The 17,049-nt window shown below is 44.1% G+C and overlaps 1 protein-coding gene across 9 annotated transcripts in view; it reads right to left on the bottom strand.

Moving 5' to 3' along the window:
• Window positions 1–17,049, bottom strand: part of LOC140717105 (ankyrin repeat and SAM domain-containing protein 1A-like) — a 460,793-nt gene that overhangs the window by 274,973 nt on the left and 168,771 nt on the right. For all 9 annotated transcript variants that reach the window (XM_073030322.1, XM_073030323.1, XM_073030327.1 and 6 more), the window contains 2 exons: window positions 8,508–8,609; window positions 5,302–5,406 (listed from right to left, as the gene is read on the bottom strand). In XM_073030322.1, the coding sequence (XP_072886423.1) occupies window positions 5,302–5,406; window positions 8,508–8,609 (207 nt within the window). The remainder of the gene's footprint in view (window positions 1–5,301; window positions 5,407–8,507; window positions 8,610–17,049) is intronic.

Here is a 17,049-nt window from a genome sequence, read left to right as displayed (position 1 = left end):
ATGCTTTCCAAAAGCTCCAGCACATCCTCTTTCTTAATGTCTATATCCTCATGCATTTCATTCCACTGTACGTCATCTCTACAATTACCAAGATCCTTTTCCATAGGGAATACTGAAGCAAAGTATTCACTCAGTACCTCTGCTATCTCCTCTGGTTCCATACACACTTTTCCACTGTCACACTTGATTGGTCCTATTCTCTTACATCTTATCCTCTTGCTATTTACATACTTGTAGAATGCCTTGGGGTTTCCCTTTATCCTACTCGCCAAGGCCTTCTCATGGCCCCTTTTGGCTCTACAAATTTCATTCTTAAACTCCTTCTGCTGACCTTATAATCTTCTAGATCTCTATCATTACCTAGTATTTAAACTTTCGTAAGCTTTTCTTTTCTTCTTGACTAGACTTTCAACAGCCTTTGAACACCACGGTTCCTGTATCCTCCCATCCTTTCCCTGTCTCATTAGAACGTACCTATGCAAAACACCACACAAATATCCCGTGAACATCTGCTACATTTCTGCAGTACATTTCCCTGAGAACATCTGTTCTCAATTTATGCTTCCAAGCTCCTGCCTGATAGCTTCATATTTCCCCTTACTAAATGTAAGTTAAATGTTTCCCTAACTTGTCTGTTCCTATCCCTCTCCAGTGCTATGGAAAGGAGATAGAATTGTGATCACTATCTCCAGAATGCTCTCCCACTGAGAGTCCTGACAACTGGCCAGATTCATTTCCCAATACCAGATCAAGTACAGCTTCTCCTCTTGTAGGCTTATCTACATATTGTGTCAGGAAACCTTCCTGAAGACACCTAAAAAACTCCACCCCATCTGAACTTCTTGTTCTGGGGAGATGTCAATCATTATTTGGGAAATTAGAATCTCCCATAACGACAATTCTGTTATTATTACACATTTCCAGAATCTGTCTCCCTATCTGCTCCTCAATATCCCTGTTACTATTGGGTGGTTGATAGAAGACACCCAGTAGTTATTGACTCCTTACAGATTCTAACTTCCACCAAAAGAGACTCAGTAGACAACCCCTCCATGACTTCCTCCTTTTCTGAAGTCATGACACTATCTCTGATCAGCAATGCCACACCCCCACCTCTTTTGCCTCCCCCCTTTGTCCTTTCTGAAACATCTACCGCCTGGCCTTCGAAAGTAGTCATTCCTGCCCCTGAGCCATCCAAAGTCTCTGTAATGGCCACAACATCATAGCTCCAAGTACTGATCCATGTTCTAAGCTCATCTGCTTTGTTCATGATGCTTCTTGCATTAAAATACACATCTCAAACCATTGTTCTGAGCGTATCCCTTCTCTATCATGTGCCTATCCTCACTCTTGCACTGTTCCAAGCTTTCTCTATTTGTGAGCCAACCGTCCCGTCCTCCATCTCTTCAGTTCGATTCCCACCCCCCGGCAATTCTAATTTAAACTCTGCCCAATAGCCTTAGCAAACCTCCCTGCCAGGATATTGGTCCCTTTGGGATTCAAGTGCAACCCATCCTTTTTCTGCAGGTCACTCCTACCCCAAAAGAGGTCCCAATGATCCAGAAATCTGAATGCCTGCCCCTTGCTCCAATCCCTCAGCTACGCATTTATCCTCTACCTCACGCTATTCCTATACTCACTGTCACTTGGCACAGGCAGTAATCCCAAGATGACTACCTTTGTGGTCCTGCTTCTCAACTTCTTTCCTAACTCCCTGAGGCCTGTTTTCAGGACCTCCTCCCTTTTCCTACCTACTTCATTGGTACCAATATGTACCACGACCTCTGGCTGTTCACCTTTCCACTTCAGCATAGGGTGGACGCCGTCAGAAACATCCCAGATCCTGTCACCTGGGAGGCAAACTACCATCTGTGTTTCTTTCCTGTGTCCATGTAATTGCCTGTCTGAACCCCTAACTATAGAGTGCCCTATTACTGCTGCCTTCTTCCTTTCCCTACCCTTCTGAGCCATAGAGCCAGACTCTGCGCCAGAGGCACGGCCACTGTTACTTAACCCCACCCCCCCAGCAGTACTCAAACAGGAGTACTTATTGTTAAGGAAGATACCCATTGGGGTACTCTCTAGTATCTGATTCTTGCCCTTCCCTCTCCTGACTGTTACCCACTTATCTGTATCCCGAGGCCCCGGTGTGACTACCTGCCTATAGCTCCTCTCTGTCACCTACTCACTCTCCCTGATCAGACAAAGGACATTGAGCTGTATCTCCAATTCCCTAACCCGGTCCCTAAGGAGCTGCAGCTTGATGCACCTGGCGCAGATGTGGCCGTCTAGGAGGCTGGGAGTCTTCCAGACTTCCCACATCTGACAGCCAGTATAGAATACCAGCCTCACAGACATTCTTCCTATTTCTATTCTTCACAAGTAACTGACCTCATCTTGACCTGTTATCGCCTAAGCCCCGTTGAGCCAAAGCCCTCCAACTCTGTCACCCACTCTGTAAAACTGTCTCCTATTAAACCCTTCCCACTGGTCTAACTCACTGACGTCCACGCATCTGCGCAGTCATGCCTCAATTAAACCGCTGAAGGAAAAGCTATCTCCTTTTAAACACTTCCCACTGATCTAACTTGCTGGTCTAATCTTTGCTCTATTGTATGTTCTGTTTGGCTTTTATGTTGGCTTGACTTCTCTTGTAAGCCATGGTTGTGTCATCTTCCCTTTAGAATATTTCTTCCTCTTTGGGATGTAGATATACTATGTCTTCTGAATTTATAGAAATACCAGCCATTACTGCTCTTCTGGCCAACTCTTCTCTCATGCCTCTGTAATTCCCTTTACTCCACTGTAATACTGATAATCTGACCTTAGCTTCTCCTTCTCAAGTTTCAGGGTAAATTCGATCAAATTATGATCACTTGCCCCGAGGCTCCTTTTACGTTCAATTCTGGTTTATTGCACATCACACAATATAGAATAGCTGATCCTCTAGTGGGCTCAACCATGAGCTGCTCTAAAAAGCCATCTCACTGGCATTCTACAAATTCTCCCTCTGGATATCCAGCACCAATCTGATTTTTCCCCCTCTTCCTGCATCTTGAAATCCCCCATGACTGTCATAACACTGCCTTTTGGCGTGCATTTTCTATTTGCCATTGTAACTTGTAGGCCACATCTTTACTACTGTTTGGAGATCTGTATGCAACTCCCATCAGGGTCTTTTTACCTTTGCAGTCCCTTAGCTCCATCCACAATGATTCATCATCTTCTGACCCTATGTCACCTCTTTCTAATGATTTTATTTTTTTACCAACAGAGCAACACCACCCCCTCTGCCTTCCTTTTCAATACCATGTGTATCCTTGGATATTAAGCTCCCAGCTATAATCTTTCAGCCATGATTCAGTGATGTCTACAATATCATACCTGCCAATATGCAACTGTGCTGCAAGTTCACCTATCTTATTCTGTATACTGCATGCATTCAGCTACAACACCTTCAATCCTGTATTTACCTTTTTCAATTTTGTTGCACCATGCTCAACCTTTTGATTACTGACTTTGTCTGAGATCTTAACATCTGGCTCCACAATCTCAACACTAACTATTCTGACACTCTAGTTCCCATCCTCCTGCAACTCTAGTTTAAACCCCATCATGCAGCATTAGCAAACATTCCTGCTAGGATATTAGTGCCCCTCCAGTTCAGGTGCAAGCCATCCCTTCTATACAAGTCCAACCTTCCCTGGAAGAGAGCCCAATGATCCAAAAGTCCTATGCCCTCCCCTTACACCAACTCCTTAGCCACATATTAAACTGTATAATCTTCCTAGTTCTAGCCTCACTAATATGTGGCATGGGCAGCAATCCTGAGATCACAACCTTGGAAGTCTTACACATTAACTTACCACCTAACTCCCATGCAAAACCTTGACACTCATCCTACGCATGTCATTGGTATCTACATGGACCACAACTTTGGGCTGTTCACCCTCCCAATTACGAATACTTAAGACTCCATTCCAAGATATCCTGGACCCTGACACCTGGGAATCTCATTCTCTCCTACAGGACCTCCTGTCCATTCCTCTAACTACTGAATTCCTGATCACCTCAGGGTGCCTCTTCTCCCCCTCTTCCCTTCTGAGGGAGAGAGGCAGACTCAGTGCCAGAGACCCAACCACTGTGACTTTCCTCTGATAGGTCATTCTCCCCTACCCCCAAACAATATCCTGTTGTTGAGGGGGATGGCCACAGGGGTACTCTGCACTGGTTCCTTAACACCTTTCCCCTTCCTGACTGTCAGCTGGTTTTAGTGTCCTGTACCTTGGGTGCAACTACCTCTCTAGGTGTCCCATCTGTCACCCCTTCAGCCTCCCAAATGATCAGAGTTCTTCCAGTGCCAATTCCAACTCCTTAATGCAGAAGCTACAATGGATGCACTTCTCACAGTTGTAGTGGTTAGGATATTGGAGGTCTTCCTGCCTTCCCACATCCTGCAAGGGGAACATTGCACTATCCTGCCTGTCATCTCTACCCAGCTGAGCAGATATAAAGAAGAGAAGGGGAAAAACTTGAGCTTTCTTTCCTTTGCTTTCTCTGTGTAAAGCCTCTCTTCATGGAAGCCTCAAAGAGCTAACGCCTTAAGGCTCACTCTGATGACAGCTGCTGCGTTTGCCCCTGCCTTCCTCCAATTTGCTCTTACGAATGGCCACTGGTCAAAGCTGGTCAAGTTAACTTTGTGTAGGTTGAAAAGAAAAACATCCCAGCCACAGAGCTGGAAAATTCATGTTGTAGCTGAGTGGTGCCACAGTGCCACAACAACAACCTCTGTCTCAACATCAGCAAGGCCAAGGAGATGATTGTTGACTTCAGGGCAGGAGGAGGAAACCGAAGGTCCATGAGGCAGCCCTCATTTGGTGGGGGCAGGGGAAATCAGAGGTGAGGGTCAGCAACATTCAGTATGCAATGAGGGTCAAGTGCAGATATCTAGAGTCTCTGCTAAGCAGAAAGTCAAACATTAGCTTATACTCTCAGACAGCCCAGTAATGGGTTATCTGCCAGTAGATCCAAGTAGATCTTGGTGGAAGATCTACTCTTCCATTTCATTAAGATGACCAAAATTATGGTTTTAGCTTTACATTCTTCCCTTGGAAATTTACTAATAAAGAAAACAATACAAATTGATGTTAATTAGGTGTTCTGCCACCAGAAAAAAGAAAGAGAAATGCAAAGTAAGCTTTTAAACATATCATATATGGCAATTGACAAGGAATTGTACAGTATATGCAGTGTTTCAAAGGCATAGAAGCACTTAGTATCAAATTAAAGAATTGGCCTCACCAACTGATTGTTGATTACCAGGCTCAGGAATGGAAGCTGGGTGTGTTTTAGACACTGGAACAGTATTTTCTGTGTACTTTGGGATCTTTTTTCCTGCTATATGATCTGTAAAAAGAATGAAGTCGCGACAAAATTAATCTGTTATCAAAATACTGTCAAATCATGAACATGTACTGCTACAAAAAATATAACCTGTATCTCACAAAGAACCTAATAAGATCAACAATTGTTCCTTAGTTTTACTAAAAATTAAATAAAAATTACTTAAAGACTAGTCCAAATTCATCATTCCAAAGGAAGAATATTACAGAAAAATATTGATTTAAGTTAGTAAAACATGCCATCAGATTGAATGGCATGTTTGCTTTCAGAAAGGCAAATGTGGATCTAACAAAATATTTTTCTTGGTGATACTGACACACAATAAAATATGACAGTAATTTTAAAATTGCCACTTGCTGTTGTCTTGGCATTAACTATTCTTCTCACCACTTAAAAATGCACAATTAAGGTATTATTTGCTTCCTTGCCTTCGCCTATATCTTTTTTCTGGATGGCAGAAGACATACATGCTGAGATTCAAGAACTAGCTAAATTATATTTATCAGCTGACAGCTGCAAGAGAGTTGCAACTGGATTGGAAATATCTTTTCCTCCACTGTATGATGTATTCCTCTTGCCTTTTATTGCTGAATTGTAATCAATAATATCAGATGGTAGTTTTTGGAAACAGGTAATATTTGCTTGCAGGTTTTTTTGGTGATAGCAAGTTTAAAAACAGAATTACCAGCAGCTTATGGCAAAGAACATTCAAGGTTTGTAATGATAAACATACATAATACATCCACTGTTGGTGCCCCCATGCTTCACACAACATGGAATTGATTGACCAAACTGCACCTACAATCACATTCATTAAAATCTTGTAATCCTGTTTTAAAAAATCCCTTCTACAAACAAACCTCTTAGCATGTTTCTGGCTCCCATCCATTCCATGTAGATTCCAACCAAATTTACAGATTTCACAATCTGGATTAAGTAGGTTCAAACCATCCAGCATTTCTCGAGAGATGATCTCCTCATTTCCCAAGATCCATGTTTAACTCCATACATCAGTTGGCTCTTACACTGCAACTTGAAATAATTTTTCTCACTGCCCCAGTCCTGAAGAAGGATCTTTGACCTGAAAGAACCTTTGTTTCCTTTTCCTCAAATGCTGTCAGACCTGTTGAGTGTTTCCAGTAATTTCCATTCTTAGGTAAGTGATGCCATCAGCGCAGGAGTTGAGTGGGCGAAGTGGTCCCGACTCTCTAAGCAGGTCATTGCCTTCGTCAGAGCTGGGGAGCAGCCAATACCCGCCAAAAGAACATCTGCAGGCATCCTGACCTCTGCAAGGGACTGGCAGCTGTTGGTGGACCTCGAAAGGGAGCTGAAGCTCCCCAAACATATCGCACCCACCACCCTGCGACCAGACACTGTCCTTGTGTCCGAGTCTACCAAGCATGTGGTGATGCTGGAGCTGACGGTCCCATGGGAAGATCGCTTGGAGGAGGCCTTTGAGAGGAAGCTCTCCAAGTACGCAGGACTGGTCAGCAACTGCCAGCAGGCTGGATGGAGAGCGAGGTGTCTCCCAGTGGAGGTTGGTTGTAGGGGATTCACAGCCCGTTCCTTAGCCAGAGCCTTCAGCAATTTGGGCATCGAGGGAGAGAGGAAGAGAGCCATCCGCAGTACACCGATGCGGTAGAGAGGGCCTTAAGATGGCTGTGGCTCAAAAGTGGGGAGCCATGGAATCATAAGTAGCTAGCCATCTGGACACAAGCTGGGGTCTGATCAGTCCCGGCTGGGTCACCTGGAGGAGGATGTATGATGTTGAAAGACCCGAAACACCTGGTGATTCCAGGAACATCACTGAAGATGTGTCCAGAGGCATCAGTAGATGTATGTACACAGCCATTGAATTGAATTGACTTTATTTCTTACATCCTTCACATACATGAGGAGTAAAAATCTCTGTTACATCTCCATCTAAATGTGCCATGTGCAATCATAGTAATTTATAATAAATAGAACAGTCAATGTAACATAGAGAACACACAAATCAGCATGATTTCATCAGTCTGATGGCCTGGTGGAAGAAGCTGTCCAGGAGCCTGTGGGTCTAGGCTTTGATGCTGTGGTACCGCTTCCCGGACGGTAGCAGCTGGAATAGATTGTGGTTCAGATGGCTTAGGTCCTCAATGATCCTACGGGCCCCTGTAAATGTCCTGAATCATGGGAAATTCATAATTACTGATGCTCTGGGCTGTCTGCACCACTCTCTGAAGAGTCCTGCAATTAAGGGAGGTACAGTTCCCATACCAGGCAGTGATGCAGCCAGTCAGGATGCTCTCAATTATGCCCCTGTAGGAAGTTCTCAGGATTTGGGGGCCCATACCAAATCTTCCTCAACCATCTGAGGTTAAAGAGGTGCTGTTGTGCCTTTTTCACCACACAGCCAGTATGTTCAGACCACGTGAGGTCTTTGGTGATGTGGGTGCTGAGGAAATTGAAGCTGTTTACCCTCTCAACCCCAAATCCATTGATGTCAATAGGGGTTAGCCCATCTCCATTCCTCCTGTAATCCACAACCAGCTGCTTTGTTTTTGCAACATAGAGGGAGAGGTCATTTAGTTGACACCACCTTGTCAGAGAGGTGACTTCTTCCCTGAAGGCCACCTCATTAGTGTTTGAGATATGGCCAATCAATGTAGTGTTGTCGACAAACTTAATTTGCAGATTGGAGCTACGTATGGCAATCCAGTCATGGGTATACAGGGAGTAAAGGAGAGGACTCAGTACCCGCCCTGAGGGGCTCCTGAATTGAGAGTCAGAGGGTTGGAAGTGAGGGAGCCCACTCTTACAACCTGCTGGTGATCTGTCAGAAGTCCAGGATCCAGCTGCACAAGGCAGGGTCAAGGCCAAGGTCTCTAAGCTTCTTGTTGAGCCTGGATGGAACTATGGTGTTGACTGCTGAACTGTAGTCCAAGAACAGCATTCTCACGTAATCCCAATTCTATTTTCCACGCCAACCGACATCAAGTAAAATGGAAGATAAATACACAGGAGATGACATTCCATAATCCCAATCTCATCCCACAAATAAAACGTGAGACTCTTACGCTAAAGAGTAATTAGCTTATGATATACCAAAAGTAGAAGTTCTTTACCTTGAATAAGAGTTGCTATCTCCTTACTCTTCTGAGCTGGATGTTCCTTCACAATTTCCAATGCTGTCTTCCCACGCACATCTTTAATATGAACATCAATTTCTGTGCAAAACATAAAAAACTGTTACTAGCAGGCATATGTACACAACTTAAGTTAATACTCCATAACTTAACATGTGCAAAGCACATCGTCCATGAAAGATTATATTTACCTTTGTTCAGGGAAGGAATTTATTTCCCCACTGCAGAGCAAAGTGGAGATTGTGAGAACTCCCTTCATGAAGCCACACATGGCATTTATCAAGTCAAATTGGCAACATGTCTATTTAGTCACTTAAAGTAGATTTTAGATTTTTGCACCAAGCTGACTTGTGAAATCTATAATAAACAGCTTGAATCGTTATCTCTCCTACCAGTGTGATTGCATATTCTGAGATATTTGAAAGTTTTCAACACAAAATAACTTTGTCAAGCCATAATATTATGCAATAGTTAATCAGTATAATGAAGTTTCAGAACAGAATGTACTGTATAAATATCTTGCTTTAACAAAGTATCTATGTGTCATTGGAAAAGGAAGACTCCTCGCCACCTCAATAAATGTATTTTTTAAATACAAAATCAATGTTAAATTCCAATAAAATTTAGATTTTATTAAAATCACCTTAGAAAGATAAAATATGGGATTAATGTCAATGGATGATCAGTACTGGGCCAAACCACTTTCAGTGGATTTTCTGTTCAAAGACATTGGTGTTTCCACACCAGGATGCGATGCAGCCAGTCAATACACTCTCCACAGAACATCAATGGAAGATTATCAAAGTCTGAGCTGTCATGCAGAATCTCCTCATACTTCTAAATAAGCAGAGGCGCTGCCATGCTTCCATTTCTTTCACTTCTTTTCAATGTTGTTCTAGTAGAGAGAGTCGGTAGCTGAGCGAAGGGCGCTGAGTAGGCTACGGTCAATTATGGATAACTCTGAACATCCTCTACATAGCACCATCCAGAGACAGAGAAGCAGTTTCAGCGACAGGTTACTATCGATGCAATGCTCCTCAGACAGGATGAAGAGGTCAATACTCCCCAATGCCATTAGGCTTTACAATTCTACCGCCAGGACTTAAGAACTTTTTAAAAGCTATTATTAATGCTTTTTGAGATAGTGATTTAGATGCTTATCATATTTTTTACTGAGTTAAGTATTGTATGTAATTAGTTTTGCTACAACAAGTGTATGGGACATTGGAAAAAAAGTTGAATCTCCCCATGGGGATGAATAAAGTATCTATCTATCTATCTATGATGTTCAGTTTAATGGTCTGTTTTCAGGCCAGTTGAGCGATCTGGCAGTTTGCTATCTCCAAGACAAGCAGCCTTGAGGCCAAGAAGCTGAGAGATGACTGACTATTTCTTGCCAATCAAAGCATCAAAGAAGATTGAAACAGAGGAGGTGAGTGTGAAGGCAAGCGAGTGCTCAGCACTGTCTACCAGCTTCTCACTCAATGCTGATGGAAGAAGGTTTTGCATTGGTCTCCCTCTCCCTCGCTGCTCCCAAGAGGAAGTCCATGCTTTCGAATGGTCTTTTTCTCCCTCGATGCAGTTGGAGGATGGTACTGAAGTTCTGGGTCTGCAGTTTGTGTATTGGACTGTAGCTCCATTCTCTGTTGCTATTTTGGGCAACTTCGAATTGGGATGGCCTGCAGGTAAAGAACACTGAGCTGAAATGAAGATGGGTTCTTTTAGCTTGTTTTATTTTCAGAGATTTTACTCATTCTTTCTTGTTGCCATGTGCATAATTTTTTTTGCATGTAAGGAGATTGATGTTCTTGTCGCTGTTTGCGCAATTTTTTTTGCTTGGGGTTGATGTTTTTCTTTGAATGGGTTCCACACTGTCTGTGAAGATGAACTTCGAAGTTGTGTACTGAGTACTCTGAATATCTGGTGGGTCAAAGGCCTGCTTGCATGATGCATCTCTCTGTGACTCCCAAATAAGCTCCAAATGCAAATAAAAATAGCAATTTCAACCAGAAATACAATGGATTCCAGTTAATTGGGGCAGCCACTCATTTGGGACAACTCTTAAAGAACAAAAACTAATCAAGAAAAACAGTCAGAATTCCTTTCATTATCTGTGACACTATGCTGCTCAATTGGGGCAGGAGACTATTGCCCCAGTAGAAGTTAAGGCAACAGAAGTTAGTTTCTAACCAACTTCAGTCGTGTGCACTTGTTTGGCTGTGCGAAGAACAAATAATTTTCAAACAGCATTAATTGTGTGTGCTTGTCTCAAAAGAGTGATTTTTGTCATTGGATAGTTGGCGAGAAATAAGCAGCAAGACAATTCAGAACCATTTTGCTCACTGTGGTTTCAAGCATTCAGGCTTGGAGATGCCTGAAACTGCCAGGAGTGAATGAAATGATTGCACTACTTCAACAAGTTGGAACCTATGAAGAATTTGAAGGTATCAACAATTACCTTGAATGTTACAATGAAATGAAGATTTGGAGGATACAATTATCAAAAGCATTGCTTGAAGGCAATCCATCACCTTCAGCTGGTGTTTGTGCAAATTTTTGTTCTTTTACAGTCAATCAAAAGAACACAGCAGCATACACTGGATTAATTCCTCCATTAATAATTTTTCAGAATTAGCATATAGTTTTATAGTACTATGGTATTGTAAGTGTTCTAATTTGTTCTATATATTATTGAAATACATAATTTGTTACTCAGTTTGTCTTTTTTTAAATACCTTTTTAACCATTCAGAGTAATAGAATCAGAGTACAATACAGAAACAGGCTCTTTGTCTTAGTCCATGCCGAAAACATTTAAACTGCCTTCTCCCATCCACCAGCACCAGGAAAAGAGCACTTCATACCCTTACCATCCATAAGACCATAAGAAATAGGAGCAGAATTAGGCCATTCAGTCCATTGAGTCTGTTTTGCCATTCCATCATGGCTGAAACTGGATCCACTCAACCCTGTACACCTGCATTCTCACCATTTCCTTTTTCCATTTCCCAACTTTTCCTTAGCTACATTGACGACTACATTGGTGCTGCTTCCTGCACCCATGCTGAGGTAGTCAATTTCATCGACTTTGCCTCTGACTTTCACCCAGCCCTCAAATTCACTTGGTCCATCTCAGACACTTCTCTCCCCTTTCTCAATCTCTGGAGACAGACTGTCCACTGACATCTTCTATAAACCCACTGACTCCCATAACTACCTTGATTATACCTCTTTCCACCCTGCCAAATGTAAAAATGCTATTCCCTATTCCCAGTTCCTCCATCTCCGCCGCATCTGCTCCAAGGATGAGGCTTTCCATTCAAGGACATCTCAAATGTCCTCTTTCTTTAAGAATCGTTGTTTCCCTTCTGCCGTCATCAATGATGTCCTCACCCGCATCTCCTCCATTTCCCACACTTCAGCCCTCACCCCATCCTCCCGTCACAACAGGGACCGTGTTTCCCCTTGTCCTTACCTACCACCCCACCAGCCTCCCGATCAAGCAAATTATCCTCCGCAACTTCTGCCACCTTCAACAGGACCCCACCACTAAGCACATCTTTCCCTCTCTACCCCTCTCTGCTTTTCGCAGGGATCGTTCCCTCCATGACTGCCTGGTCCACACGTCCCTCCCCACAGATCTCCCACCTGGTACTTATCCCTGCAAGCATAAGTGCTATACCTGTCCCTACACCTCCCCTCTTACCATTCAGGGGCCCAAACAGTCCTTCCAGGTGAGGCAACACTTCACTTGTGAGTCTGTTGGGGTAATCTATTGCATCCGGTGCTCCCGGTGTGGTCTCCTCTACATCGGCGAGACCTGACGCAGATTGGAGGACCGCTTCATCGAGCACCTCCGCTCCGACTGCCACAACAGACAGGATCTCCTGGTTGACTACCTGTAAATGAACCTTCTGGGAGTCTTGCATGAGGACTCCCAAGTCCCTCTGCACCTCTGATGTTTAAATCTTCTCCTTATTTAGATAATAGTCCACACTATTGTTCCTTTTACCAAAATGTATTCATTTTGGTAATAACCACACATTTCCCAACGTTGTATTCCATCTGCAACTTTTTTGCCCATTCTTCCAGTCTAAGACCTGCTGCAATTGCATTGCTTCCTCAGCACTACCTACCCCTCCACCTATCTTTGTATCATTTGAAAACTTTGCCACAAAGCCATCAATTCCATTATCTAAATCATTGACAAATAATGTGAAAAGCAGTGGTCCAATATGGACCCCTGAGGAACACCAGTAGTCACCGGCAGCCAATCAGGTACGGCTCTTTTTATTCCTATTCGCTGCCTCCTGCCTGTCAGTCATTCTGCTATACATGTCAGCTTGTAATGCCATACGATTTGATCCTGTTAAGCAGCCTCATGAGTGGCACCTTATCAAACATCTTCTGAAATTCCAAGTAAATTACATCCACTGTCTCTCCTTTGTCCACCCTGCTTGTTACTTCCTCGAAGAACTCTAACAGATTTGTCAAGCAAATTTCCCTTTACAGAAACCATGCCGATTTTGACTTATTTTATCATTAGTCTCCAAGTACCTCAAAGCTTCATCCTCAGTAATAGACTCCCAACACTTTCCCAACCACTGAGGTTAGGCTAACAGGCCTATAATTTCCTTTCTTTTGCCTTCCTCCTTTCTTAAAGAGTGGAGCAACATTTGTAATTTTCCAGTCCTTCAGGACCATGCCAAAATCATGCGATTCTTGAAAGATCATGACCAATTCATCCATTATCTCTTCAACTTCTCTCAGGACTCTGGGATGTAGTCCATCTGGCCCAGGTGGCCTATCCACCTTAAGACCTTTCAGTTTGCCTCGCGCTTTTTCCTTTTTAATAGCGATGACACTCACGGACCTCTGGCACTGCTAGTGTCTTTCACAGTGAAGACAAATGCAGAGTACTCATTCAGTCATGCTGCCATTTCTTTGTCCCCATCACTACTTGGCCAGCATCATTTTCTAGTGGTCCAATATCAACGCTCACCTCTCTTTTACTCTTTATTTAACTGAGAAAACTTTTGGTATCCCGCTTTATATCATTGGCCAGGATCCTTTCATATTTCATCTTTTCCCTTCTTATAACTTTTTAGTTGCCTTTGTTGGATTTTAAAAGCTTCCCAATCATTCAACTTCCCACTCCCTTATCTGCTCTTTCCTTGGCTTTTATACAATCCTCAACTTCCTTTGTCTAGCATGGTTGCCTGCCTCTGCCATTTGAGAATTTCTTCCTCTGTGAGACATATCTATCCTGCGTCTTGTGAACTATTTCCAGAAACTTCGGCCATTACTGCAGTTACTGCTGCTGTCCTCTCCAGTTCTCTGCCTTCTGAGCCACAGGGCCAGAATCAGAGCCAGAGGCATGGCCAACTGTTGCTTTGCCCCCGGTACGTTGTCTTTCCCAATAGTACTCAAAATGAAGTACGTTGAGGGGGTTCAGCCACAGGGATACTCTCCATGATCTGACATTCTCCTTTCCCTCTCCTGACAGTTACCCATTTATCTGTCTCCTGTAGCCTTGGGGTGACTACCTCCCCTGTAGCTTCTGTCTTTTACTGCCTTACTTTCCCTAACAACCTGAAGGTCATTGAACTCCAGCTCCAGTTCCCTAATGCAGACTCTAAGGAGCTGCATCTCAATGCATCTATTCTGAGTCAGAATAGCTCAGACTCAGCAGAAAGCAGCTGATTGGGCAATCGAGGTCAGGTGACCAAGCAGTTTGGAAAAACTCAGACAAATAAATAGAGGGGTAGCTCAAGTGGAGCAGCCAATGAGTGAGTGGGCCAGTAAAGGAGTGGAGCTTTGGGGCTTTGACTTGGGGAGCAGCTTTGTCGAGGGAAGTGCCTTGTGAGAAAAGTCCAAGTCTTTGGCTCAAGAGATTCTGGCAGTTTTGGGAGTTGGACTGTGCAATCAAGTCAATTAAGATTTGAATAGCTCAGTAGAAAGCAGTTAATTAGACAATTCAAGATTTGAATACCTCAGACTCAGCAGAAAGCAGCTGATTGGGCAATCGAGGTCAGGTGACAAAGCAGTTTGGAAAAACTCAGACAAATAGAGGGGCAGCTCAAGCGGAGCTGCCAGTGAGTGAGTGGGCCAGTAAAGGAGTGGAGCTTTCAGGCTTTGACTTGGGGAGCGGCCTTGTTGAGGGAAGTAATGCATTATTAGTATTATATATGAATGCATGAAGTATAAGAAATAAAGTGGATGAGCTTGAGGCTCAGTTGGAAATTGGCCAGTATGATGTTGTATGAAAAACAGACATGGCTGCAAGAGGACCAGGGCTGGGAAATGAATATTCAAGGATTTACGTCCTATCGAGAGGACAGACAGGTGGGCAGAGAGGGTGGAGTGGCTCTGCTGGTGAGGAAAGCGGAGCAACCTGTGGAAAGCGGCCAGTGAAGGAGTGGAGCTTTGAGGCTTTGACGAGAAAAGGCGGAGGACGAGCTTGTTCCCAGTTAGTCTTTACAATGCCTCCTGAGATGGTGATTTGCCTCTCCTGTGAGATGTGGCAGTCTTGGGGGAACTCCACTCTCCCACAGAGTCACATCTGTCAGAAGTGCATGCAGCTGGCTGATCTGGAAGACCATGTGAGGAATCTGGAGCAGCAGCTGGATGACATTCGACTCATAAGGGAGAACGAGGCAGTCATAGATGAGAGCTACAGGGAGGTAGTCACACCGAGGCTGCCGGAAGCAGGTCATTGGGTGACAGTCAGAGGGGGGAAAGTGAAGTTGAGTAGACAGGTAGTGCAGAGCACCCCTGTAGCCATTTCCCCGAATGAAAAGTTTACCGTCCTGGATACTGTTGGCGGGGACGACTGACCAGGTGTGAGCCATGGTGGCAGGGCCTCTGGTATTGAGTCTGACCTTGTGGTGCAGAAGGGTGGGACGGAGAGGAGAGCTGTCATCATTGGAGACTCTATAGTCAGGGGAGCACACAGGAGATTTTGTGGGCGTCAGAAGGACACCCACATGGTTTGTTGCCTCCCAGGTGCCAGGGTCCGGGATGTCTCTGACTGGGTGCATGATATCCTGGTACGAGAGGGAAAGCAATCAGAAGTCGTGATACATGTTGGTACCAACGACACAGGCAGGAAGAAGGATGAGGTCCTGAAGTCTGAGTTTCGGGAACTAGGCAGAAGGCTGAAGAACAGGACCTCAAGGGTGGCGTTCTCAAGATTGCTGCCCATGCTATGTGATAGTGATGGTAAGAATTGGAGGAGATGGCAGTTGAATGCATGGCTGAGGAGTTGGGGCAAGGGGCAGGATTTTAGATTTTTGGATCATTGGGATCTGTTCTGGGGAAGGTGGGACCTGCACAAATTGGATGGGTTGCATCTGAACTCGAGGGGGAGCAATATCCTTGCAGGTAGGTTTGCTAGCATGGTACGGGAGGGTTTAAACTAATTTGCAAGGGGGATGGGACCTGGAGCAATAGAGCAGTGAAAGTAGTGCATGGAGTAAAGCCAGATCTAACATAGAGAGGCTTTGAGGAAAGAGAAGCAGAATAAAGGGTGTAAAGGTAGTAAGGTAGAAGGGCTAAAGTGTGTGTACTTTAATGCAAGAAGCATCAGGAACAAAGGTGATGAACTGAGAGCTTGGATACATACATGGAATTATGATGTAGTGGCTATTAGAGACTTGGCTAGCACCAAGGCAGGAATGGATTCTCAATATTCCTGGATTTAGGTGCTTTAAAAGGGATAGTGAGGGGGGAAAGGGGAGGAGGGGTGGTGTTACTGGGCAGGGATACTATTACAGCTACAGAAAGGGTGGGTAATGTAGCAGGATCCTCTTTTGAGTCAGTATGGGTGTAAGTCAGGAACAGGAAGGGAGCAGTTACTCTATTGGGGGTATTCTATAGGCCCCCTGGTAGCAGCAGAGATAGAGGAGCAGATTGGGAAGCAGATTTTGGAAAGGTGCAAAAATAACAGGGTTGTTATCATGGGTGACTTTAACTTCCCTAATATTGATTGGCACCTGATTAGTTCCAGTGGTTTAGACGGGGCAGAGTTTGTTAAGTGTGTCCAGGACGGATTCCTGTCACAGTATGTTGACAGGCTGACCAGGGGGAATGCCATTCTACATCCAGTATTAGGTAACAAACTGGGTCAGGTCACAGATCTCTGTGGGTGAGCATCTGGGGGACAGTGATCACTGATCCCTGACCTTTAGCATTATCATGGAAAAGGATAGAATCAGAGAGGACAGGAAAAATTTTAATTGGGGAAGAGCAAATTATGAGGCGATAAGGCTAGAACTTGCAGGTGTGAATTGGGATGATGGTTTTGCAGGGAAATGGACTATGGACATGTGGTCGATGTTTAAGGATCTCTTGCAGGATGCTAGGGATAAATTTGTCCCAGTGAGGAAGATAAGAACGGTAGGGTGGAGGAACCATGGGTGACAAGTGAGGTGGAAAATCTAGTCAGGTGGAAGAAGGCAGCATACATGAGGTTTAGGAAGCAACGATTAGATGGGTCTATTGAGGAATATAGGGTAGCAAGA

Source organism: Hemitrygon akajei, chromosome 27, assembly GCF_048418815.1.
Source record: "Hemitrygon akajei chromosome 27, sHemAka1.3, whole genome shotgun sequence".
Classification (NCBI taxonomy): Eukaryota; Metazoa; Chordata; class Chondrichthyes; order Myliobatiformes; family Dasyatidae; genus Hemitrygon; species Hemitrygon akajei.
Note: the sequence above shows the minus strand (reverse complement) of the source record. Positions and strands in the feature narration are given on the sequence as shown.